The sequence below is a fragment of the Nicotiana attenuata genome, chromosome 3 (assembly GCF_001879085.1).
Source record: "Nicotiana attenuata strain UT chromosome 3, NIATTr2, whole genome shotgun sequence".
Classification (NCBI taxonomy): domain Eukaryota; kingdom Viridiplantae; phylum Streptophyta; class Magnoliopsida; order Solanales; family Solanaceae; genus Nicotiana; species Nicotiana attenuata.
The window spans coordinates 23,735,691-23,761,617 of NC_031991.1; the positions used below are offsets into that span (position 1 = coordinate 23,735,691).

Genomic DNA, 25,927 nt, shown 5'->3' on the forward strand with positions numbered 1-25,927 from the left:
TCGAAAAGCGTAACGACAGGCGAAATTAATGCATTTGTGGAAAATGAAACGGCGGCACGGAATGACAACAACGATGCGGCCCCGAAGAGCGAGGGATCATAATATTTCAAAAAGTTCGGAAGAAGCGGGAAGGAAAAATGCCTCGACTTCGGTGAAGGAAGGCTGAGCCAACGGCATAATGGCAAGTCGAGGACCCACGAGGAGGAGCGTCAAAAACATTTCTTATCACTTCCTTATAAGAAATGCGGAGACTATCTGTGTGCGGGGAAATTGGGAGACCAATTTTCCCTCGACATAATGCTTCGAAGAACAAATCCCGAAGGCATGGGATCTCGGTTCGATCACCTCCCTCGAGATCTAACCGATGCCTTGCCTAGATCGGGCATCGGCCAAGACCCTAATGGGCGAAGATATCCCCCGAGGGATGTATCCGGGGTCCACGAGAATTTTCCAAATGACTCGACGTCGGTTCTCCTACAACCTAAGAAAAGGAGGCTGTCACATCTCATTCTTTTATTGTATTATTTATTCCATATTAAGTTTGGACGCCCCCTTTTTCTATAAAAGATACGAAGAAAGCAATAATATCCTCCCTCTCTCTCTCCCTTTCTCTAAATCTCTCTCGGTTCTAAGTCATATCTATTCATAGCTATTCTCTTGGTTCGTCAAGTAAATATATCTCGAGATCACTTTAGCACTTGATTGTTTCTTCGTTTGTTCTTCATTATTTAGTCCAAGATTGATAGTATAAAGCTTTGTTTACTTATATCTTTAACTGTTATCCCCTTCCCGACTACCCTCGATAAGCTCGAGGCCTATCCCCGAGGTACCTACCGGCTTGCTTTGTGCCTGCGAACGTCCCCCTACTGGTTCGGATATCGTTTTGACTGACTCGATCTTTGTTGTTTTACTTAACATTTTAGCACTAACCACCCTTATAAGGTAGCTCGGGAATAGATAACGTATTTTTAGAATCCCATTTACAAATTTAATTGTTGTTACCATTTTCACGGTAAACACTTATCGGCATGGCCTAAACCAGTTGCTTTTGCCGAATTGCATAGTCTTCTTCTGAACCATGAGTTCATCATGGCTCGTCACTTTCCAACCTCTCAATTTCTACACTGCAGCAACCAGACTCAGTCTAACATCTTTCAGCAAACATGGCCCATAAGAATGCACAACCTGATCGTTCATACAACAAAAATACTAACAGAGGTCGTGGAAGGTCCAATCGAGGTCGTGGTGGAAGAGGTGGTCGCTTTAATTCCAGAAATTATTCCACCAATAGTAAAACTTGGCAGTCCAACGACCAGCAACAAAAGTGCCAAATTTGCAATGGCCATAACCACATTGCTCCGAATTGCTTTTAACGTTACAGCCAAGCGACTAATCCAGCGTCTTATCTATCGCATTCTACTCCAAACGCACCTTCTCAGCAGTGGTTCCCTGACACTGGGGCGACACATCACATCACTCCTGATCTTACCCTGTTTTACCAAATTGAGGATTATAAAGGACCAGATCAAGTTCATGTTGGCAATGGTAATGGTATCCCTATTCATCACACTGGTAATGCCATTCTTCCCTCCCCCTTTCGACTCATTCGTCTAAATAATATTCTTCATGTTCCCGCTATCACTAAACGTTTACTCTCTGTCCAACGTTTTGCTCGTGATAATAATGTTTTCTTTGCATTTCATCCCTACCATTTTGTTATGAAGGATCGGGCTTCTAAGACATCACTTCTTTCAAGCAAGAGTGATTGGGGACTCTATACTCTCCGGTCATCTTCTACTTCCAAGTCTACTTCACCCTCGGCTCTTTACTCTATCAAGGCATCTCCATCTTGCTGGCACCTTCGACTAGGACATCCTCATGAACAAATTCTTCGTCAATTTATTAGGACACATAAATTGCCTTGTACTAGTTCTAGTTTTAATTCTATTTGTAGTGTTTGTCTCTCGACGCCCCATTTTTCTAAGGCGAAATCGGGTTTACGACATTTGGGAGGACAACTCTATTCCCTTTTGGGGTTTGGGTTTTTGGAGTTGAAGAGTCGCCACCTAATGATTAAGTGCATTAGGACACTAAGGGTTTTGAGTTGGAAAACCAGAGTTCGGGTAAGGGCTAGAAACTATCTCGAGGGGAAGGTGTTAGGCACCCCTCAAGATCCACTAGTGTGGTTCCCGGCCATGTTATATTGTGACTTTAAATACAAACAACAAGTAGGCAAGCAAGAATTGCAAACACAAGGGGGGGGGGGGGCGGTTTCACATAATGGTTGCAAGGGATTAAGGAAGTTAAAGAAACTGAATTTTGATAGAGGAAGCAGTTTTAAAATCTTGAATAAAAGAGGAAATTTTCACATAATTGTTGCAAGTTAAAAAACAGTTTAAAAGGCTGAAGTTGCGAAAAGAAGTAGTTGAAATTCTGGAAATAAAATTGACAAATAAGGGAATGGGTCCTGGGTTTATACATAATATGGATCACTCCACACAACACCCGGTAACCGTTTATACACGCGGTGTTTTCGCATGGTCATCATATCCATATATACCCTTTCCCACCCCGTTAAGGTACTAAACGCGGAATGGTCTCGTTTTACTTATTGCATGCTATTACCTGCCCCATCCTATCAGTCCCGGAGGCACTTAGGACTACTAGTCCTAAAGGGTGGGATATTAGTCTAATTGGTTTCAAAGGACAAAAATCTAGGGCGACATACAAAAACACATACTGTATGTTGGGGGGAAGCATGTAACATATAAGGGCTCATGTATACCTCCTCAAACAAAACACATAAATAGCATGACTTAAACACAATTAAGGTCTCAAAAGATAGGAACTTTTACAGCAGTTAAAACTTGGTTTTAAAAATGAAGTAGTAACAGTAATAGCACGATTCTGGGCACAGATGGGTAACCCAGTGATGAAAATCAGAAACTTAGTAAGAGTAAGATAGGTGCATCATTTCAAAATCGTTTCCAGATGAAGCAGAGTTTTTAAGAAAGCAGAGTGAACTTCAGAGAATCAATACAAGAATGGGAACGGCAGAGTTGAAATTGAAAGAACTTGGTTGGTTTTAAGCTAATAGAAACACAATTGAGTAGTTATTATCGGGCCTAAAGTTTGGCCTAGGCGTTGTTATACATTGTCTGATTATTTAAAGGATGGGCATGCATATTTTAATTCTGATTTAAAAACAAAGGTACGCGAGATAAGTTATTTGCAGAAAACGTTTCAAACCACTTAGCTATATTTTAACAAAGTTATTAGACAAACATGAATTGACTACTGCAACTCGAACGAGTGAGAAGTCCTAAGGGCAGGATATCTAATGCACATTGAAGTACCTAAAACATGGTTTCAAACAAGCCAATGCAGTAATGACAAATTATTGGGCTTGTTATTAATTATTTGCTGGTTATTAACTGATCGTGGTTACAAGATGAGCGTAATGACAGGCTGAAAGTAAAAAACCTAAAGCAAGATCTCTAATGAATGAGATGCATGTCCTATGCAAGTTGTCTATTGCGCAGATAAATAAATAAAATCCTATAAGCATGTTTTCTACCCATCATTTATACTAAGTATGCATAACCCTCCCCCATATTCACTATTCAACCCCAATCGTTTGTTTACAAATTATTACAAACCAGTATCATTTGAACTACAGTAATAAAGAACAGAAAAAGATAAGAAGTTATTCTATAGGGAGCCTTCAATCAAGCCCAGTCTTCCAACCTCAACCCCTTCGAGTTTACAGCATTTGCCATGGTCTAGGTGCGGCAAAGCTCCCTAGGGCCCCATTGGGTCCCTGGCCAATACCAGCACCTAAACACTTAGAAAAATGCAGCAGAAAACAGCAGAAACAATAGTTCAACAGTACATGATTGCATACAAGGATCGTGGGGTAAAGGGAACAGATAGATCGCACAATGCTAAAAGAGATACAAAGGTTTAATGAACATGACTACACAGAATCAGGGGATTCAGGGGAACTGGGAAGTAGCAAAGGCTAGGCATGCTAAGGCATAACAATGGGACATAGGCATAGAAGGTAGAGTTAGGGATAGACAAAGTCATATTAGCATGCAAATCAGAAGACATGGTGAAGTATTAAAGCAAAGCATCAATTACACATTGAGCAGGAGAAGCATAAATAGAAGAAAATAAGAAAGACAATGAACTAAAATAAAAGTAAACACATTGGTTGGAGACTTGAAAATTAGTTAGGACATACCAATGAAAAGGCAAGAGCAGGATGCAAAGACAAAGTAGTAACACTATATTAGCCTTGGCTTTCAGCCGGCTAATAAGAAGCAAGAGCAGAGAACAGAGCAAAAGCTAGAGAAAGAGCACAAGAGAATGCAGAATTGAGAGTGTTACGTGATGTGTGTGTGTTAAGAAGACTTCTGTCGTGTGTTTCGTGTGAAAGACTTAGGGTATTTATAGTTGAGAGTAGGTGGTAAAATAAGGTAAAAAATCACAGAAGTATGTTAATTTAAGAACTCGGAATCAATTAATTAGAGAATCAAGGAAGTACTCCCATTAATTAAGGGAATCAAAATCAAACGAAAAGATTCGGCACCATATAAGGCAAGTAGAAAAATCAGTGTAGGATTAAATAAGGAAGAGTCAAGGTTCAGTATTGCATATAGTAGCCAATTAAGACCAAATTCAGGAAAATTCCAATTAAGGAAAGGCTAGGTGGAATAGAGTACTATAGCAAATAAGGTAACAAAAATCAATTAATTTAAACAGGCGAGCAGAATGCTAGGGTTTTGAAAGAGAGTTTTTAAATTACCAATCAGTCAAGGAAAATCAGAATCAATCATGCGAAGTCATGATTATGCATTCTCAGCATATAAATAGAGGTGAATGAACAAGAGTAGCAAACAAAACTAACCATATAGACAGAAGGGAACAAGAGATGAACAAACACAACCACTCAGAGATAGTGAAAACAGGTTAAGATTCAGCAGGACATATTCGAAGCATGGTGACCACGAAACATTAACAAGAATCAAGTAAATAAGCTAGCAGACAGAACCAAAGCAAGGAAAATCAGGTTAACCCACACAATCAAACGAAGAAACATGCTAACACATAGAGACAAGGCAAAGAAAATTAGGCTAACACACATAATCGAAGCAAAGAATCATGCTAACACATAACTCAGAGTAAGGAAATCTTGCTACACACAATAATCAAACGAAAAATATTTTTTTAGAAATTAGGGTTTTTAGCAGAGTCAAGCTAAAAATCGGTCAAAAATAAACAAGGAAAAGGTTTTAACCATAAAGAAAATTGGTCGAAACATGTGTAAAAAGAAATCAAGAAACCCTAGTTTTTTTCAAAGAGAGTAAAAATGGTTCAAAAGTAGAGAACTTTCAGAAGAAGCTCGAGAATAAGCAGAACATAGAGGAAAACATGAAAAATAGCATGAAAATAACATCGTTTTGAGAGATTCAAGAGAGAGTTAGGGTTTCACAAGGGAAACCCTAATAGGAGTTGAGAAAACCTGTTGAGACTTCACAGATCGTGACATATAGGCTGTGATTTCCCCTGAAATCACACCGGAGAACTCATAGGTAGCAGAACCAGGAACCCTAGGTCTCAATCGACATGGACCATAAACCTCGAAGGTCCTAGAGATGTTGAACAAGACGATGAGAGGCCCGTCGGAGCCTTGGGGCTGAAAGGAGGTGGTCGGAGATGGCCGGAATCAAACCAGGCGAAGCTTTGAGGGACTGATTTGCATGATGGGGCTTCTGGGGTCTCAAAATAGAGGAATCGGTGAGTTAGGATTTCATGCGGCTGGTGGTAAAAGGGGTGAGATTGGAGGTGACCAGAGAGACGGTGGAAATCATCGGGAGAGAAGAAAGAACCAGAAGGTTCTAGAGAGAAGGGAGAGGAAGAGATGAGATATATATATATATATATATATATATATATATATATATTATAATAAAATTAGTAATATAATATATATATATAGAGAGAGAGAGAGAGAGAGAGAGAGAGAGAGAGACCGTCCCGTAGAAATGAGGGGTCTGGGGGGGAGGGGTAATTGAATTTAATTAAGGGAAATAAATATGGGCCGTTGATCTCATTTGATCATCGGCTCAGATTAAAATGGGGTTGGACCGAGTTGGATTAGGGATTGGGCTGGGTTAATTTAATTGAGATATTGGGCCATTTAACATCTGATAGGGGGTGTGGCCAAATTGGCTAGAATTGAAATAATAAAGGGTTGTTTGTTAAATAGCCAATTTTCCCCTTTTATTATTTTACAAAATAGTAAAAAATGATTTAAAAAAAAGGTACTGGATTAATTAACAACGCATAAATATAAATCTAAAAATACTAAAAGATTTTATAATTGTAAAATGTTGTTAATTATAAAATAGGCTATAATTACAATTATATGCAATTTAACTTAAAAAATACCAAACAAATGTATAAAAATATGCAAAAATTAACTTAATTATATCTTAGTGTAAATATGACAATGAAATAAATTATTCACCAAAAATGCTAGTTTGGGAATAATTATTGAATTTTGTAGTATTAAAATAGACAATAAATTGATTTTAAAATCTTTAAAAAATAAAGGAAAAATATCAAAACTCTTGGGCATGCTTATATATGCATGTACATGCTAGTTTGAGAATATTTTGAGTATAAAAAATATGTAGGGAAAATTTGGGTATCAACAGCTGCTCCTCTTTGCCCGAGAAGGATGAAAGAGTTGTCGGGTAAAGATATGATGGCCAATTTTGACCGAAAGAAACGATTTGAAAGGTTTAGACCGAGCTCTGGCTCCTGAGCTGCCTACATATCCCTGGTCTTACAGGAATCAGGCCATATGTAGTTCGGGGATCCATTGGCAGAATATGCCAATGGAGGTTTGGAAAAGGACGGATGTGATGTTCAGGTTGAGAAGGATGGTCAGGGACCGATGGGCTTCAGGAACCGGAGCGAGATCGTTCCTGCTATGATGGTCGTTGCTAGCCAGTGTACCTGCGAATAAGCAATGCGAACATATCGTGCATAAATTTAAACGTGATGCAAGTTCCCATTGGACCATGAATGCTGTCTTTAGACGGGTAGGATGACGTCCTCAGACCATGACGTCCCTGGCCATGAAGCGTATAATAAGGATTCGCAGGCTATGGAATGATGTTCTCGGGCAATGAGAATGGTGCCTCCGAACCATGATGCCTTTGAATAATGATATGCAAAAGATAAAGCAGGGGTCCTCAGGCCATGGCATGACGTTCTCGAGCTATGAAAATGGTGCCTTTGAACAATGACGCCTTCGGACAATTTGGCGATCTTTCAGCCGATGCAAGACTTAAATGAAGTGGCGATATTTCAACCGTGAAAAAATGTAAATACGAGTGGCGATATTTCAGCCGATGTAAGGCGTAAATACAGATGGCGATATTTCAGCCGATGTAAAGTGTGAATATAAATGGCGATATTTCGGCCGATGCAAAGTGTGAATATAAATGGCGATATTTCAGCCGATGCAAAGTGTGTATGTAAATGGCGATATTTCAGCCGATGTAAAGTGTAAATATAAATGGCGATATTTCAGCCGATGCAAAGTGTGAATGTAAATGGCGATATTTCAGCCGATGTAAGGTGTAAATAACGGTTGGCGATCTTTCAGCCATGCAGATGGAGGTAGAGCTTAACCTCGGAAGGCAGAATGGTAGCCTTATGCAATGCAGAGAAATGCAGATGGAGGTAGAGCTTAACCTCGGAAGGTAGAATAGTAGCCTTATGCAATGCGGAGAAATGCAGATGGAGGTAGAGCTTAACCTCGGAAGGCAGAATAGTAGCCTTATGCAATGCGAGAAATGCAGATGGAGGTAGAGCTTAACCTCGGAAGGCAGAATGGTAGCCTTATGCAATGCGAGAAATGCAGACGGAGGTAGAGCTTAACCTCGAAAGGCAGAATAGTAGCCTTATGCAATTCGAGAAACGCAGATGGAGGTAGAGCTTAATCTCGGAAGGCAGAATATTAGCCTTATGCAATGCAACAAATAAAGGTGAAGAGCAACGAAATTTCTTAGCTGATAGATGATAGCTGATTGCGTCATTATGGCTGTTGGGGATGTCGTGTGCCGATAGCACTTGTAAGTAAGCGATGATTCTAAGAGTTGTATCCCTGCAAAATATGAGTATGTAATCGTATCTGATGATTTTATGTCTTGGGGTGCCTGCATTCAAAGAAAAATCGTGAGTTTTGTAAAGGGGGAAGGTTAGTTCGTCTCCCCGTGGACTTTGCTTGTCCTGCTTGGCGCTGTGTATCATTGGGGTAGCATTGCTAAACAAAGCAATTCAGATAATACTCATGCATGATTTAGTAAAGAATATGATGTAACTACATAATTTAAAATGATTTTCTTTTAGATAAACCGACGACTGCGACGTGGTTCAAGACATTGCAACCTCTCCTTTCGGAATTTTGAGGGTCCTCCTCAAAATTCTGCCCCAGTTTACTGGTCTGGTGCTTCCGACGGCTGTGTGCGATGAATGGCTGAACAACTTTGGAATTTTGAGGGTCCTCCTCAAAATTCTGCCCCAGTTTCCAATATCAGGGGAAATGAAAATTTTTATTGAATTGTGACCGAACCCATAAGGCTGCCTACGTATCCCGTCTTAAACGGGAATCAGGTCAGACGTAGTTTAAATTATATCATAAGTGCTACACATAGTATCGCTTGATTGCATCTGAATTGATTGGCTTCGGCCAAACTTCTCCGTCCATTTTTGCAAGTATGAGGGCTCCTCCGGTTAGAACCCGGTGAACCATGTATGGCCCTTGCCAGTTGGGAGAGAATTTCCCTTTTGGCTTCATCTTGATGTGGAAAGATTTTCTTCAATACCAGCTGTCCTGGTGTAAATCGTCTTGGTTTGACTCTTTTGTTGAAGGCTCTGGACATTCTGTTCTGATACAATTGACCATGACAAACTGCATTCATTCTCTTCCCATCGATTAGAGCTAGTTGCTCGTAGCGGCTTTTTACCCATTCTGCATCGTCAAGTTTTGCTTCTTGTATAATCCTCAGGGAGGGAATTTCTACCTCGGCGGGAATGACTGCCTCTGTACCATAAACAACATATATGGAGTTGCTCCGTTTGATGTGCGAACTGTGGTACGGTATCCCAATAAAGCGAATGATAGCTTCTCATGCCACTGCTTGTGCTTTTCTATCATTTTCCTTAGTATCTTCTTAATGTTCTTGTTGGCCGCTTCTACGGCTCCATTCATATGAGGTCCGTAGGCTGTTGAATTCTTGTGTTTGATTTTGAATGTTTCACACATGGCCTTCATCAAGTCACTGTTGAGATTGGAACCATTATCAGTAATGATCGACTCTCGGATGCCGAACCGGCAAATGATACGGTCGCGGACAAAGTCTGCCACAACCTTCTTTGTTACTTCTTTATATGATGCCGCTTTAATCCACTTGGTGAAATAATCAATGGCCACTAGAATGAAACTATGCCCGCTTGATGCGGCAGGCTCGATAGGTCCGATAACATCCATTCCCTAAGCGGCGAACGACCATGGCGAGCTTGTTGCTGTGAGCTCATTTGGAGGCACCTTTATCATATCCACATGTATCTGACAGCGATGGCATATTCGGACATACTGGATGCAGTCCGTTTCCATAGTCATCCAAAAATAACCTGCTCGGAGTATCTTCTTTGCTAAGCAAAACCGTTCATATCTGGACCACAGGTCCCTGCATGAACCTCTTCTAATAATCTGGATGCTTCCTTTGCTTCGACACACCTTAGCAATCCTATGTCGGGAGTCCTCCTATACAGGATTCCTCCGCTGTGAAAGAAATGATTGGACAATCTTCGCAGTGTGCGCTTCTGAGTAGCGTTTGCAAGTTCTGGGTATTCTCCCATTGTTAAGTACCTTTTGATATCATGGAACCAGGGTTTTCCGTCTGCTTCTTCCTCGACATGAGCACAGTAAGCTGGCTGATCATGAATTTTCACCGGGATAGGATCGATGAAGTTCTTATCTGGATGCTGAATCATGGATGATAAGGTAGCCAATGCGTCGGCGAACTCATTCTGGACTCTGGGTACATGCTGGAATTCTGTCTTTGTAAACCTCTTCCTCAACTCATGTACATGATGCAGATTCGGGAGTATCTTGGAGTTCTTGGTTACCCATTCTTCTCGGACCTGATGTATGAGCAAATCTGAGTCCCCGATCACTAGCAACTCCTGAATGTTCATATCAATGGCCAGCTTGAGCCCTAAGATGCAGGCTTCGTATTCGGCCATGTTGTTGGTGCACGAGAATCTGAGTTTGGCAGATACCGGGTAATGCTGGCAGGTTTCTGATACTAGGACTGCCCCTATCCCTGCTCCTTTGAAATTTGCTGCTCCGTCAAAAAACATCCTCCAGCTATCATAGGATTCTGCAATATCTCCTCATATGAAAGAACCTCTTCATCAGGAAAATATGTCTTTAGAGGCTCGTATTCTCCGTCTACGGGATTTTCGGCAAGATGTTCTGCCAGTGCCTGTCCTTTGATTGCCTTCTGAGTCTCGTAAACAATGTCGAACTCACTCAACAGGATTTGCCATTTGGCTAGTTTGCCCGTGGGCATGGGCTTCTGAAAGATATATTTCAGCAGATCCATTCTTGATATGAGGTAAGTGGTATAGGCACAGAAATAATGCCTCAACTTTTGAGCTACCCAAGTCAGAGCACAGCAGGTGCGTTCTAATAGAGAATATCGGGCCTCGTATGGGGTGAACTTCTTACTGAGGTAATAGATGGCTTGCTCCATTCTCCTTGTTTCGTCGTGTTTCCCCAGAACACAACCAAATGCTCCGTCCAATACTGCAAGGTAGAGCAATAGTGGTCTACCTGGTTCAGGCAGAACCAGAACTGGCGGCGTTAATAGGTATTCCTTGATTCTGTCGAAGGCTTTCTGACAATCATCAGTCCATTTAGTAGCGACATCTTTCTTCAACATCGTAAAGATGGGCTCACAAATGACAGTGGATTGAGCTATGAACCGGCTGATGTAGTTGAGTGTCCCCAAGAAACTCATGACCTCTTTCTTGTTCTTTGGTGGTGGCAATTCTTGAATGGACTTAACCTTTGATGGATCCAGTTCTATTCCTCGGTGACTTACGATGAATCCAAGCAATTTTCCTGCAGGAACCCTGAATGCACACTTGGCGGGATTCAGTTTCAGATTGTACCTTCTTAGTCTGTTAAAGAATTTCCTCGGATCTTCCATGTGGTCGGTGGCTTTCTTGGACTTGATGATAACATCATCTATATACACTTCGATCTCTTTGTGTATCATGTCATGAAAAATAGTAGTCATGGCCCTCATGTAGGTGGCCCCAGCATTCTTTAACCCGAATGGCATCATCTTGTAACAACACATCCCCCACGGCGTAATAAAAGCCGTTTTCTCAGCGTCTTCTTCATCCATCCATATCTGATGGTATCCAGCAAAACAATCAACAAATGACTGCAGCTCATGCTTGGCGCAGTTGTCAATCAGGATGTGTGTGTTTGGTAAGGGAAAGTCGTCTTTCGGACTGGCCCGGTTGAGGTCCCGGTAGTCGATGCAGACCCTGACCTTCCCATCCTTCTTCGGTACTGGCACAATGTTGGCTAACCATGTTGGATACTCTACCACCTTGAGGACCTTGGCTTTGACCTGCTTGGTGACTTCTTCCTTGATTTTCAAACTCATGTCAGGTTTGAACTTCCTGAGCTTATGTTTTACTGGCGGACATGTCGGATCTGTTGGCAGTTTGTGGGCTACAATAGATGTGCTGAGACTGGTCATATCGTCATACGACAGGCGAATACGTCCTCATATTCCCTTAGGAATTTTGTGTATTCCTCCTTTTCCGACGGTGACAGATGAACACTGATGCGTGTTTCCTTGACATTCTCTGTATCCCCCAAGTTGATAACCTCAGTTTCGTCCAAGTTAGACTTAGGCCTATTCTCAAAGTTCTCAACCTCTTTAATGACCTCTTCTGGTATATCATCCTCTTCTGAGTCTATATCCGTTTGTTGCGCTGCCTCATCGCAAGTCACAATCGTCGGTTCATCAAGATAAGTAATAGTAATGCTGTGTAAAATAAAGTAAACGATAGAGAAAATAATAAGAGCCAGATTCTAAGAAATTGAAATGCTTTTGATAAATTTCATAATTGTTTTGAACATTGAAGCTCTTATTTTCGAAATTAAAAATGCGGAAAGGAAATCAACTAGTGAAAAGTAAAGAGCAATGCATGGTGCTTTGTTTTAGCCTTGCTACCCCAAAGCTTTTCGGGCCCTTGTGGTTCTGATGGACCAATTATTGAGGCGTGCTCCTCGGCTCACGGCTTGTATGGAAGGACCTTCCTCCCCCTCCTCCTCGAAAATGACACAACAGTCCATATTTTCATCCTCCAAGAATAAGTTCCTCATTGCTGCTAATGTTTCCTCTACTTCTGACCCATAAATGACTTCGGCTGGTTGGAAATTCTGCTCTAGACAGGGTATAGGGTGCTCCAATGGATAGTAAGGACCGCGCCAAGGTGGCGACCATTCTTTGAATTTCTTCCAAGTATACTCGTATCCCAAGCCAAAAGTGGTGCCATGATTCTTCGGTTTGATAGGTTCTGTGATTCCCTGGAGGTTCCTACCGAGTCCCTTGCCAGGTTCATATCCATTCCAATTCAGTATGCTCTCAATTCTGTTATCCCACCATTTATCTTTGTCCACGGCATTTACTCGCTCAATATGATGGTAGGTTTCCCCACCTATCTTTCTCCTTCCTCCGATTGCTGGAATGGTTTGGCGACTCTATATGGGATTGCTACCGTCCCCATGAATAATCACCTCTTGGTGATTCCATTCAAACTTCACTGTCTGATGTAGGGTCGATGCTACAGCTCCAGCGGCGTGGATCCAAGGTCTTCCCGGTAGTAAGTTGTAAGATGTTGGGGTGTCTATCACTTGAAAGTCGACATCGAACCAAGTCGGTCCCATTTGCAGACATAAGCTGATTTCCCCGATAGTGGACATTTGGGATCCGTCAAAAGCTTTGACATTGATGGCCCCATCTTTGATCTCATGGAGGCTTTTCCCTAACGTTCGGAGAGTCACTAAGGGACAAATGTTGAGGCTGGACCCTCCGTCAATCAAAATCCTGGTGATGAAATAATCCTCGCGTTGCACAGTGATGTGCAGCGGCTTGTTGTGGCTCAACCCTTCAGGTGGCAGCTCGTCTTCGTAAAAAGTGATTTTGTGGCTTTCCAATGCTTGCCCCACCATGTTCGCCATTTCTCCTCCAGTTATATCACTAGGTGCATATGCCTCACTCAGTATCTTTATTAAGGCGTTCTTATGTGCATCGGAGCTTTGCAGCAGAGCCAGGATGGAGATTTGTGCCGGTGTTCTATTCAGTTGATCGATGACTGAGTACTCTTTTGCCTGCACCTTCCTTCAGAGGTCATCTGGCCCAGTTTCGGTTGATCGTCCAGAGGCCTGCTTACCTGATTCAACTAAATGTTCCGGAGTATAAACCCTGCCAGTTCGGGTCATGCCCTGTGCTGCAACTACTTCTCCAGATTTGGTTCTCCCTTTTCTTCTTGCCTCGGCTGTGTAGTCCCAGGGGACGGTCTTTGTATGGAATGGTGCTATGGCTGAAATTGCTACAGGAATAGGTACCCTCGCTTTGGGATGTAACACAGCAACTTCAAATGGTGCAGGTGCCTTTGGGGACCCAAACTCAACCTCAATTGGCCCTGGCGCCTTTTGCGGAAGATGGTGTTTCAAGATCGAGCGGTATGGACATGTTCACCTCAACGTCTTCAGAAGGCTGGATCTGGACCACAATTGGATTAAGTGTGACTGTCGGTTTCTTTGGCTCGTCACCTTCAGTGATTAATCCGAACGTTCCTTTTGGGTCCCAATCATCTTCTACCTCTATCATATGAACGCCTCCACCTTTGTGGTCAGGCAGAGGGTTGTTGCGGACGTTCGGAGTAGGCACCTTTGCCAAAATGATCTTATTATCAATCAAGGCCTGAATTTTGTCCTTCAGGGAGCGGCACTCATCAATGGTATGACCCTTCTTGCCGGAATGGTATGCACAGGTTTTGTTCGGGTTGACCCATTGGGAAGGATTTTCTGGGGTTATGGCAGGGATAGGGGTGACGTAACCAGCGGCTTTAAGCCTTTCATACAGCTGATCGATTGGTTCGGCAATGGTGGTGTACTGTTTGGGTGGATTATGGTCGAAGTTTGGTCGGGGTCTAGGGAAATTTTGGCGAGGTGATTGATAGTGAGCTTGTTGGGTATTTTAGGCTTGGTAGACGTGTGATGGTTGGGAGTATTTGGGTGATGTAGGTTGGTATACGGGAGGTGGAGATGATTGGTAGGTAGGTGGCGGAACTTGGTAGGAAAGCGAGGGTGTTTGGTAATTTGGGATAGGTTGATATGTGAGTGGGGGTAATGGTTAGGTTTGGTATTTGACTGGGGATTTTGTTCTTTGTGCAACCATTACGGCACTTACATCTCTTTTCATAGATGCGCCACCAAACTGCAGAGTCCTGTTGGTAGCCTGCAATGCTTTAAAGTTAGTGACCATACCACTCTTGATACCTTCTTCGATCCTCTCCCCTAGTTTGATGATATCGGAAAATTTCTGGCCTTCGATCAACATCAACCTTTCATAGTAATGGGTCCTGAGCTCGGACGAAAAATCTGTTCATCTCTTCCTCTTCCAAGGCTGGCCTGACCTTAGCAGCTTCCGATCTCCAACTAGTAGCATACTCGCGGAATGTCTCCGTGGGTTTCTTCTTCAAATTCTAGATGTAGAATACATCTGGCGCATTCTCAGTATTGAATCCGAACCTGTCCATGAAATCGGACGCCATACCTACCCAATTCGTCCACTTCTTGGGGTCTTGGCTAATGTACCAAGATAGAGCATCCCCTTTCAGGCTTCTCATAAAGAGCTTCATGCGGATCTTTTCATCTCTTCTGACCCTGACCAACTTATCGCAGTATGTCCTCAAATGGACTCTGGGATATCCTGTGCCGTCAAACATTTCGAACTTGGGAGGTTTGTACCCCTCCGGAAGTTCAACATCGGGCTGGATGCAAAGGTCCTCATAATTTAGCCCCTCGATACTTTTGTTTCCTTCAACACCCTGGACTCGGCTAGACAGCTTCTTGAGCTCTGCGGCCAGGTTCCTGATAAGAGAGTCTTTGTCATCAGACTCAGGTATGCTTGAAATAGGTTGAGTGGGATGCGGCATAGTTTCCACATAAATGGGGTTGTTGTGATAAGGGTAGGGATGGTCGTTTGTGGAGTTTAGTGGTGCAGGGATGAGTAATGGGGTGTTACTTAAAGTGTGGCATGTGTTGCAGTGGTGATGGGGAGTGGGTTGATTTTGTGGTTTTGGGATGTTTTGTGGAGGTGCGAGGTTTTGAGTGTTGGGAAAGTTGACATCTTGGGTAGTGAGGGAGAATGACAAGCTGGACAAATTCCGGACTTGGTCTTGTTCTTCCTGAAATTTCGACAACTTTTGTTCAAGCTGGGAGGCACTTTTCTTTGAAACCTGAATACCCTGGGAAGTCTCTACCCGTTCAACCGAATTATCCTTCCTGATGTTACCCAAGTCTTCCATTTTTCCTTTGTTCTTGTTTCTGATAGGACTTGGAGGAGGAGGAGGTGGAGAGCCCTTGGATCTTGTAGAGTATGATGATGCCAGAGTGCAACGGACTAACCTTTGGAGAAGGGAAATAAAACAAAAAGTAGAAACAAAAAGGTAACAAGTTAGTGTGGATTATGAGGAGAAAACATTGCAATATTTAAACACATAGTGCAAGAATATAAATCGTGTCCTAATTTGGGTGCCTCGTTGTGCCCGAGGTAGGCCTAGCGACAAGTTGATTTGGAGAACTTATAATGCTAAATGCCTCATTTTATTGATAAAAATAAGACGAATCCCAAAACGACACTAAAATAGCAGAAATAGAATGTCACTAATGGCCGTGGGCCTTATTACATTAAAGCAAAAGAAAGACTCCTAACTACTTGGTCCCAGAAGGACCTTCCCCAGACTCGGCATCTTTATCTCCATCGAACAGCTTCACCAGCTCACGCAGTCCCAGCAGCAAGTAAGCTCTAGCCAAGTGTCCTCCCTCGCTTCCCTCAGCATTCTGACAGTTTTCGATCCTTTGGATGAACTTCCTTTCCAATTCTACCAAACCTCGCTCCAAGTACCCTAGTCGTTTGTTGGCGCTGACAGCCATATCTTTCCATTCCTCGATCAACTTTTGATGAGCTTCTTGAATTTCCCGGTGTTGATTCTCGTGCTCCCAAATCCTCTTTCGCAATTGGTTGTACTTGAACCGTTCCTCAGCCCGTTCATCGACGACCCTGTGACCTCGAGCAAACCCTGGTTGTCCCAAACCGTCGTGATTATCTTCCAGCCAACTCGAGTAGTATGGTGAACAACCGGCGTGATACCTGTCTGGCTCAATAGAATCTCTCCCCAATACGATTTTGCAGTGCCAGATGTGTTGAGCTTGGCACTTATGAGGGCTATCGTCATCTTGAAAATCGGCCCTGAAATGACCCATTTTGTCGACCCTTGGTATAAGCTGCTTTCTTCCTGCCTGTCTCATGACTCGGAGAGGGACATAAGGATAAGTACCTATCAGACCTATGAGAATAAGAAACGGCGCCTCCCGAGATCGGACAATGAACTCTTCGGTAGGGAACCATTCGAACATCCACTACACTTGGTCTTCTTTCAAATTTTCAAACAACTCTACCCATCCTTTAGCGTCTTCTGGTTGGGCGAACATGTTAGGCATATAGTTCATTCTCACTATGTGATCATTCCACGGCCTTGATGGAAACTCTTGACAGTATTGACCCCTTTGGAGATGCTCCATAAGCCAGGGTTGGAGTAGTAAGTTGCAACCCTCGAAGCGACTGGCCCCTTCTTGGCATTTTTCCAGGGCTAGGTATATTTCCACGACAATCATTGGTACTATGCTGAATGGCTGTCCGCCAATCCCTTCCATTAAAGTTTTGGTAACCATGGCCAGTCTGGTATGGATCCTAGCCTTCTTCATGGGAAATACCATCATCCCCAAGAAGCAGAATATGAAGACGAAGATTCTCCTGTGAATGTGCCCCAATGAGGTAAGGGCGAATTCGTCTGGGTAGGTGCGGTAGGACTTGATATGGCCGTACCTCTCGTACAGGTAGTCGAAAGGAATGTAAGTGTCCTTCAAACAAGTCAAGTCTGGGTTTTTCTTCAGTCCCATCATCTTGAGGAAACCCCTACCCTTGCGATTTTTTGGCATATGCAAACCCGGAGTCTCCCAAGGAATACCGGCTAACCCTCCTATTTCTTCAAGCAAAGGGGTCATTTCAAGGTCCCCGAAACGAAACACTGATCTATCACTGTCCCAGAATAAGGCTGCAGCCTCTATGATTTTGTTGTCGGGCTCGATTTCTAGCAAAGACGGCAAATTCCCTAAGTATTTGCGGATGAGAGTCTGGTCACTGGAGTGAAGGTCTTCCCACCAGCTTAGCAACCTTGGGTGGATATTGGTTACCATGCCGAATCTGGGGACTTCGTGCCTCATTTTCTGCAAAACAAAGTGTTAGACCCTTACCCCGCCGGACTCGACTATTTAAGCCACTAATTAGCATAAACGACATTTAGTTCTCCAAATAAATGCACAGAATATGATGGTGTCCGTTTGGGTTCCAAGGGAAACCCGGTGGACTTTGGACAAGGCTATCTTAAAGAGTCATTATGTGGACAACATAACCAACTTGGCTAGGTTTTGACAGTGATGCATGCACAGTTTAAACAGAATAAGGTTTCTATGGGGTATTAGACCGGTACCCTTGAGCGAACAACTCAAGAGGAAAATGCACGGAACCGTCGACTGCACCGCTGATCGACTGGTTTTACCGCAAATGTGCCTTTGCCAAATTTAGGGGGTGATAATATCGGAAGGGCGCAACAACTCATTATAAGAGTTGCTATTGTATTTGTTTGGCACGGGTGGAATATGTTGTTGAAGATGCAATTACAAAAATGAAATAAATTGCCACGTATTTCACGTTCATAAAAATAATGATTACAATAATTGCTCAAAATTACAACAGCATTGAAGGAAAGCAGTAAATGAAAGCATTAAAGAAAAGGAAACAAAAAAGCCAAGTCAGTTTCAAATAAAGGCATTAAATAAAGCAATAAAGAAGCAATAAAGTCACAAATAACAAGAAGTGGTAAAAGCCTTAAAGAAATCCCCAGCAGAGTCGCCATGCTATCGACGCCCCCTTTTTCTAAGGCGAAATCGGGTTTACGACATTTGGGAGGACAACTCTATTCCCTTCTGGGGTTTGGATTTTTGGAATTGAAGAGTGGCCACCTAATGATTAAGTGCATTAGGACACTAAGGGTTTTGAGTTGGAAAACCAGAGTTCGGGTAAGGGCTAGAAATTATCTCGAGGGGAGGTGTTAGGCACCCCTCAAGATCCACTAGTGTGGTTCCCGGCCATGTTATATTGTGACTTTAAATACAAACAAGTAGGCAAGCAAGAATTACAAATACAAAGGGGGGGGGGGGCTTCACATAGTGGTTGCAAGGGATTAAGGAAGTTAAAGAAACTGAATTTTGATAGAGGAAGCAGTTTTAAAATCTTGAATAAAAGAGGAAATTTTCAAATAATTGTTGCAAGTTAAAAAGCAGTTTAAAAGGCTGAAGTTGCAAAAAGAAGTAGTTGAAATTCTGGAAATAAAATGGACAAATAAGGGAATGGGTCCTAGGTTTATACATAATATGGATCACTCCATACAACACCCGGTAACCGTTTATACACGCGTTGTTATCGCATCGTCATCATATCCATATCTACCCTTTCCCACCCCGTTAAGGTACTAAACGCGGAATGGTCTCGTTTTACTTATTGCATGCTATTACCTGCCCAATCCTATCAGTCCCGGAGGCACTTAGGACTACTAGTCCTAAAGGGTAGGATATTAGGCTAATTGGTTTCAAAGGATAAAAATCTAGGGCGACATACAAAAACACATACTGTATGTTGGGGGGAAGCATGTAACATATAAGGGCTCATGTATACCTCCTAAAACAAAACACATAAATAGCATGACTTAAACACAATTAAGGTCTCAAAAGATAGGAACTTTTATAGCAGTTAAAACTTGGTTTTATAAAATAAAGTAGTAACAGTAATAGCACGATTCTGGGCACAGATGGGTAACCCAGTGATGAAAATCAGAAACTTAGTAAGAGTAAGATAGGTGGATCATTTCAAAATCGTTTCCAGATGAAGCAGAGTTTTTAAGAAAGCAGAGTGAACTTCAGAGAATCGAAACAAGAATGGGAACGGCAGAGTTGAAATTGAAAGAAGTTGGTTGGTTTTAAGCTAATAGAAACACAATTGATCAGTTATTATCGGTCCTAAAGTTTGCCTAGGCGTTGTTATACATTGTCTGATTATTTAAATGATGGGCATGCATATTTTGTTTCTGATTTAAAAAAAAAGGTACGCGTGATAAGGTATTTGCAGAAAACGTTTTAAACCACTTAGCCATATTTTAACAAAGTAATTAGACAAATGTGAATTGACTACTGCAACTCGAACGAGTGAGAAGTCCTAAGGGCAGGATATCTAATGCACATAGAAGTACCTAAAACATGGTTTCTAACATGCCAATGTAGTAATGACAAATTAATTGGCTTGTTATTAATTATTTGCTGGTTATTAACTGATTGTGGTTACAAGATGAGCGTAATGACAGGCTAAAAGTAAAAAACCTAAAGCAGGATCTCTAATGAATGAGATGCATGTCCTATGCAAGTTGTCTATTGCGCAGATAAATAAATAAAATCCTATAAGCATGTTTTCTACCCATCATTTATACTAAGCATGCATAACCCTCCCCCATATTCACTATTCAACCCCAATTGTTTGTTTACAAATTATTACAAACCAGTATCATTTGAACTACAGTAATAAAGAACAGAAAAATATAAGAAGCTATTCTATAGGGAGCCTTCAATCAGGCCCAGTCTTCCAACCTCAACCCCTTCGAGTTTACAGCCTTTGCCATGGTCTAGGTGCGGCAAAGCTCCCTAGGGCCCCATTGGGTCCCTGGCCAATACCAGCACCTAAACACTTAGAAAAATACAGGACAGGTGCAGTGTGGAATACCAGTCTTGTGTGTGAAAGTTCAGTGAGTACTCAGAGGTACTCAAAGCAATGCTCACACGAAGGGGGCAGAACCTATTCTCTAAGAGTAGTGTGAAGTGCAGGAAGAAGAGTTTTTCAAAATAAGGGGGTTTGTTTTAAAAAGAAAACAGCAGAAACAATAGTTCAACAGTACATGATTGCATACAAGGATCATGGGGAAAGGGGAACAGATAGATCGCACAATGCTAAAAGAGTTACAAAGGTTTAATGAACATGACTACACAGAATCAGGGGATTCAGGGGAACTGGGAAGTAGCAAAGTTTAGCCAAGCTAAGGTATAACAATGGGACATAGGCATAGCAAGTAGAGTTAGGGATAGACAAAGTCATATTAGCATGCAAATCAGAAGACATGGTGAAGTATTAAAGCAAAGCATCAATTACACATTGAGCAGGAGAAGCATAAATAGAAGAAAATCAGAAAGACAATGAACTGAAATAAAAGTAAACACATTGGTTGGAGAGTAGAAAATTAATTAGGACATACCAGTGAAAAACCAAGAGCAGGATGCAAAGACAAAGTAATAACACTATATTAGCCTTGGCTTTCAGCCGGCTAATAAGAAGCAAGAGCAGAGAATAGAGAAAAAGCAAGAGAAAGAGCACAAGAGAATGCAGAATTGAGAGTGTTCTGTGATGTGTGTGTGTTAAGAAGACTTCTGTCGTGCGTTTCGTGTGAAAGACTTAGGGTATTTATAGTTGAGAGTAGGTGGTGAAATAAGGTAAAAAATCACAGAAGTATGTTAATTTAAGAACTCAGAATCAATTAATTAGAGAATCAAGGAAGTAGTCCCATTAATTAAGGGAATCAAAATCAAACGAGAAGATTCGGCACCATATAAGGCAAATAGAAAAATCAGTGTAGGATTAAATAAGGAAGAGTCAAGGTTCAGTATTGCATATAGTAGCCAATTAAGACCAAATTCAGGAAAATTCCAATTAAGGAAAGGCTAGGTGGAATAGAGTACTATAGCAAATAAGGTAACAAAAATCAATTAATTTAAACAGGCGAGCAGAATGCTAGGGTTTTGAAAGAGAGTTTTTAAATTACCAATCAGTCAAGGAAAATCAGAATCAATCATGCGAAGTCATGATTCTGCATTCTCAGCATATAAATAGAGGTGAATGAACAAGAGTAGCAAACAAAACTAACCATATAGACAGAAGGGAACAAGAGATGAACAAACACAACCACTCAGAGATAGTGAAAACAGGTTAAGATTCAGCAGGACATATTCGAAGCATGGTGACCACGAAACATTAACAAGAATCAAGTAAATAGGCTAGCAGACAGAACCAAAGCAAGGAAAATTAGGTTAACACACACAATCAAACGAAGAATCATGCTAACACATAGAGACAAGGCAAAGAAAATTAGGCTAACACACATAATCGAAGCAAAGAATCATGCTAACACATAGAATCAGAGTAAGGAAAATCATGCTAACACACATAATCAAACGAAGAAATATTTTTTAGAAATTAGGGTTTTTAGCAGAGTTAAGCTACAAATCGGTCAAAAATAAATAAGGAAAAGGTTTTAACCATAAAGAAAATTGGTCGAAACATGTGTAAAAGAAATCCAAGAAACCCTAGTTTTTTTTCAAAGAGAGTAAAAATGGTTCAAAGTAGAGAATCTTTCAGAAGAAGCTCGAGAATAAGCAGAACATAGAGGAAAACATGAAAATAGCATGAAAATAACAACGTTTTAAGAGATTCAGGAGAGAGTTAGGGTTTCACAAGGGAAACCCTAGTAGGAGTTGAGGGAACCTGTTGAGACTTCACAGATCGTGACATATAGGGTGTGATTTCGCCTGAAATCACACCAGAGAACTCACAGGTAGCAGAACCAGGAACCCTAGGTCTCAATCGACATGGCCCATAACCTCGAAGGTCCTAGAGATGTTGAACAGGACGATAAGAGGCCCATCGGAGCCTTGGGGCTGAAAGGAGGTGCCCGGAGATGGCCGGAATCAAAACAGGCGAAGCTTTCAGGGACTGATTTACATGATGGGGGCTTCTGGGGTCTCAAAAATAGAGGGAATCGGTGAGTTAGGATTTCATGGCGGCTGGTGGTCAAAAGGGGTGAGATTGGAGGTGACCAGAGAGACGGTGGAGATCATCGGAGAAGAAAGAACCAGAAGGTTCTAGAGAGAAGGGAGAGGAAGAGACGAGATAGAGAGAGAGAGAGAGAGAGAGACCGTCTCGTATAAATGAGGGGTCTGGGGGGTAATTTAGACTTAATTAAGGCAAATGAATCTGGGTCGTTGATCTCATTTGATCAACGGCTCAGATTAAAACGGGGTTACACCGAGTTATACTAGGGATTGGGCTGGGTTAGTTTAATTGGGATATTGGGCCAATTAAAATCTGATAGGGGGTATGGCCAAATTGGCTAAAATTGAAATAATAAAGGGTTGTTTATTAAATAGCCAATTTTCCCTTTTTTATTATTTTATAAAATAGTAAAATAATTTTAAAATAAATTAAAGGTACTGGACTAGTTAATAACGTATGAGTATTAATTTAAAAATGCTAAAAAATAATTTCGTAATTGTAAAATGCTGTTAATTGTAAAATAGGCTATAATTGCAATTATATGCAATTTAGCTTAAAAAATACCAAACAAATGTGTAAAAATATGAAAAAAATTACCTTAATTATATCTTGTTGTAAATATGAGAATAAAAATAAATTATTCACCAAAAATGCCAGTTTGGGAATAATTATTGAATTTTGTACTATTAAAATAGACAATAAATTGATTTTAAAATCTTTAAAAATAAAGAAAAAATACCAAAAACTCTTGGGCATGCTTATATATGCATGTACATGCTATTTTGAGAATATTTTGAGCATAAAAATACGTAGGGAAAAATTGGGCATCAACACCGGCAAACCCATAAGTTTGTAGCAAAACTCTGACATGATGACTTATAGACTCGGCTGTACTCCGAATGAGGTGGAGTCTTACCGATCCTTCGCTGAATGCTAAATCGTCTACTGTGAGGGCTCGTCAAACTGATTGTCTATACCTGCAGGCATGAATGCAGCGTCCCCAACAAAACGTCGTCGGCACATAAATAAGTATATAAAAGACATTGGAGAAAACATGGAGTACATGACTCAACCTGTATGTCTGAGTAACTCAGTAAATCACGAAATACTTATAGTGTCATGTATATGCGTATGAATGTCATGTCGTGCATAGATACATGTGTTCATAACATCATCAAGCCTCCGAGGACATCCCATCATATCATCTCGGCCACTATGGGCAGAATCATCAACGTATACCAGCTGATCAGGTGGTGGTGCGTATATAACGCCGTAACCTTTTCCCATATCGCATATACATATATATATACATACATATATACGCGTATATAACGCCATCTGGTCATGAGTCAATGTACACGTAAATGAATGCAATGCATGAGAAGTAAGTTAATAAAATCTTTCGGAACGTCATAAGACCATTATGCCTCTGTTTAAGATCATGAAATAAACTTTATCAACTTACGTATTTTCTGAGACTCATGAACAAATAATAGAATAATATGACACATGGGGAATCAAAAACATAGGAACCTCTAGTATTTCAATGAATAGAGTCATTTATGGAAATTGTGCATTTACTCGTTTCGCTTGTATCGTATGGATCATATGCCAAAAGAAAGAAGGGATAGCCTTAACATACCTGATCTATAAGTTCACATTCATGCTTAGTGCAACTTACAAACCTTTTCCACCAAAATTTCTCTTCAAGCCAGGTATGGGATTGAATATATGAATAAGTTCACATACTCTTAAAATCAAGGAATAGCTTGTTGGACTTTTCTGGTAACACCTCGTGAACCAATACGACGAAAACTGTTAAAACAGAACAGAATACATTTATAAATCAACAAATATGCCGTGCGACAACATCATATGCAGAAAATCCTTCACATCATCCAGTAAGTTTCTTCTTTTATAAGGACCGTATATCATAAAAAGGGTAATCTCATTCCGCTTATTGTCAAAATACAAGGCACTCAAAATATTCCTTTTCATCTCTGCAACATTGAAGAGCAAAAGAATGACATGGTATATATTGAGAAGACAGGAAATAGAAAGATTTAGGAATTGAACCTCGGCCATTGATTAGATCCAGGTAAGAAATTTGAGTCTGTTTTCTTGAAGTATTAGGTTTTAAGAATTTTCACCGTAAAGAATGATGATCAAACTTGAATGATCTGTGGAAGAGGAGCTTTAGGCATTAGAAAGAGTGACCAAAGATGACGAATAGTTACGATGCTTTTAGGAATTCCAGAATCAAAGCAATAGGACTGAAGCCCACCGCCTTATTCACATCACCTTTTACTAAAAGGGACACGTTATTAAATCTTGCCAAATCTCATATCTCTAATATTTCCAATGACTTAAGAGTCATAAATGGGGATGGGGTGCTGTCACGTGGGGGTTAATCTTTATTCAATTTTTATCCACTTTATTAAAAATTATCTTAAATTACTTAAAATACTATTCACTTTTAATACACCTTATATAACTTACTATCATTCGGTACAATATAAAATAAATACATACACTATTATTTAAAATATTCATGTAAAAATACATATATTTTTCCAACTTCTAATTTTCCTAATCTCATATAAAGAGTACAAATTTTCGTACGCTAAATTCTTAAAAAGGTAAAAAGATAACCTCCTTCTTTTGTGAGAAGATAATTTCTATCTTTACGATAAAGAAAATCTCATAAACGTTTCTCATATTATGTGTATAATTTAAACACATTCTAAAGTAGTAATATTAATAACTATATAAAATCATATTTTCAAACCATTTTTTTCCTTACAAAAATGTTTCACTCAACATACCATACTAAATATATATATAACGGTATTAAGGTTGTTAAACTTGCAGGATATAACAAGCATGTACACTGAAGCATACTAGAAGAAGACAGCTACAACTTACCTTTACCTTTTACTCTTGTGGATATATTAGATTAGAACTTAAAGGACAAATTAAAAATCTCTTCAACTGTCATCGCCACATTAAAAACACAAAAATGCACGTCGTCAACAAACCAGGATGTGGTATTTTGATAGTTGAAAAATACTACTCCAGTAATATTCATTCTTAGAATAAAAGTTCTTTTCCAAAGAGCTATTAACATTAGCAGAGAATATTTAGAATTTTCTTTTAGGATACATATACATACTATCTGGTCGAAAAGTTGATTTTGGAAGATAAATATTTTATGCGTGAACGCTTATTGTATCCTTAATCATCTGATATTTGAAAAAGACTCAAAATTTATAGACGAAACATATCCTTTATAACCTCATGAATGGTCTTAATCCCTTCAAGCCCATATGGATTACTACGACTCATCCTAATGTATTAAAGTACGGGGTGTAACACATAGCAAAGGAGTCAATAGAATAAGGAGGTAAGTTGTGATACCATATCATATCTCCCTTTGGTAGGGTCTCTCCAAATTTCTTCAGCAAGACAGATTCGATCTCGTCATCCTCCAGATCATTCCCTTTGATGGCGCACGTGCAGGAGGTAACATGCTCGTTTGG

At 40.7% G+C, this 25,927-nt stretch overlaps 1 protein-coding gene and 1 long non-coding RNA gene across 2 annotated transcripts; one reads left to right on the plus strand and one right to left on the minus strand.

The window, feature by feature from the left end:
• Nucleotides 1,164-4,383, plus strand: LOC109224230. Its single transcript, XM_019388818.1, has 3 exons — nucleotides 1,164-1,324; nucleotides 1,382-1,838; nucleotides 4,312-4,383. The coding sequence occupies exons 1-3, from the start codon at nucleotides 1,164-1,166 to the stop codon at nucleotides 4,381-4,383; spliced, it is 690 nt and encodes a 229-aa protein (XP_019244363.1).
• LOC109224551 lies at nucleotides 24,030-24,661 on the minus strand. The gene is made up of 2 exons (XR_002067713.1): nucleotides 24,465-24,661; nucleotides 24,030-24,203 (listed from the first exon to the last, which is right to left on the minus strand). It is a non-coding gene; the product is annotated as an uncharacterized LOC109224551 (long non-coding RNA).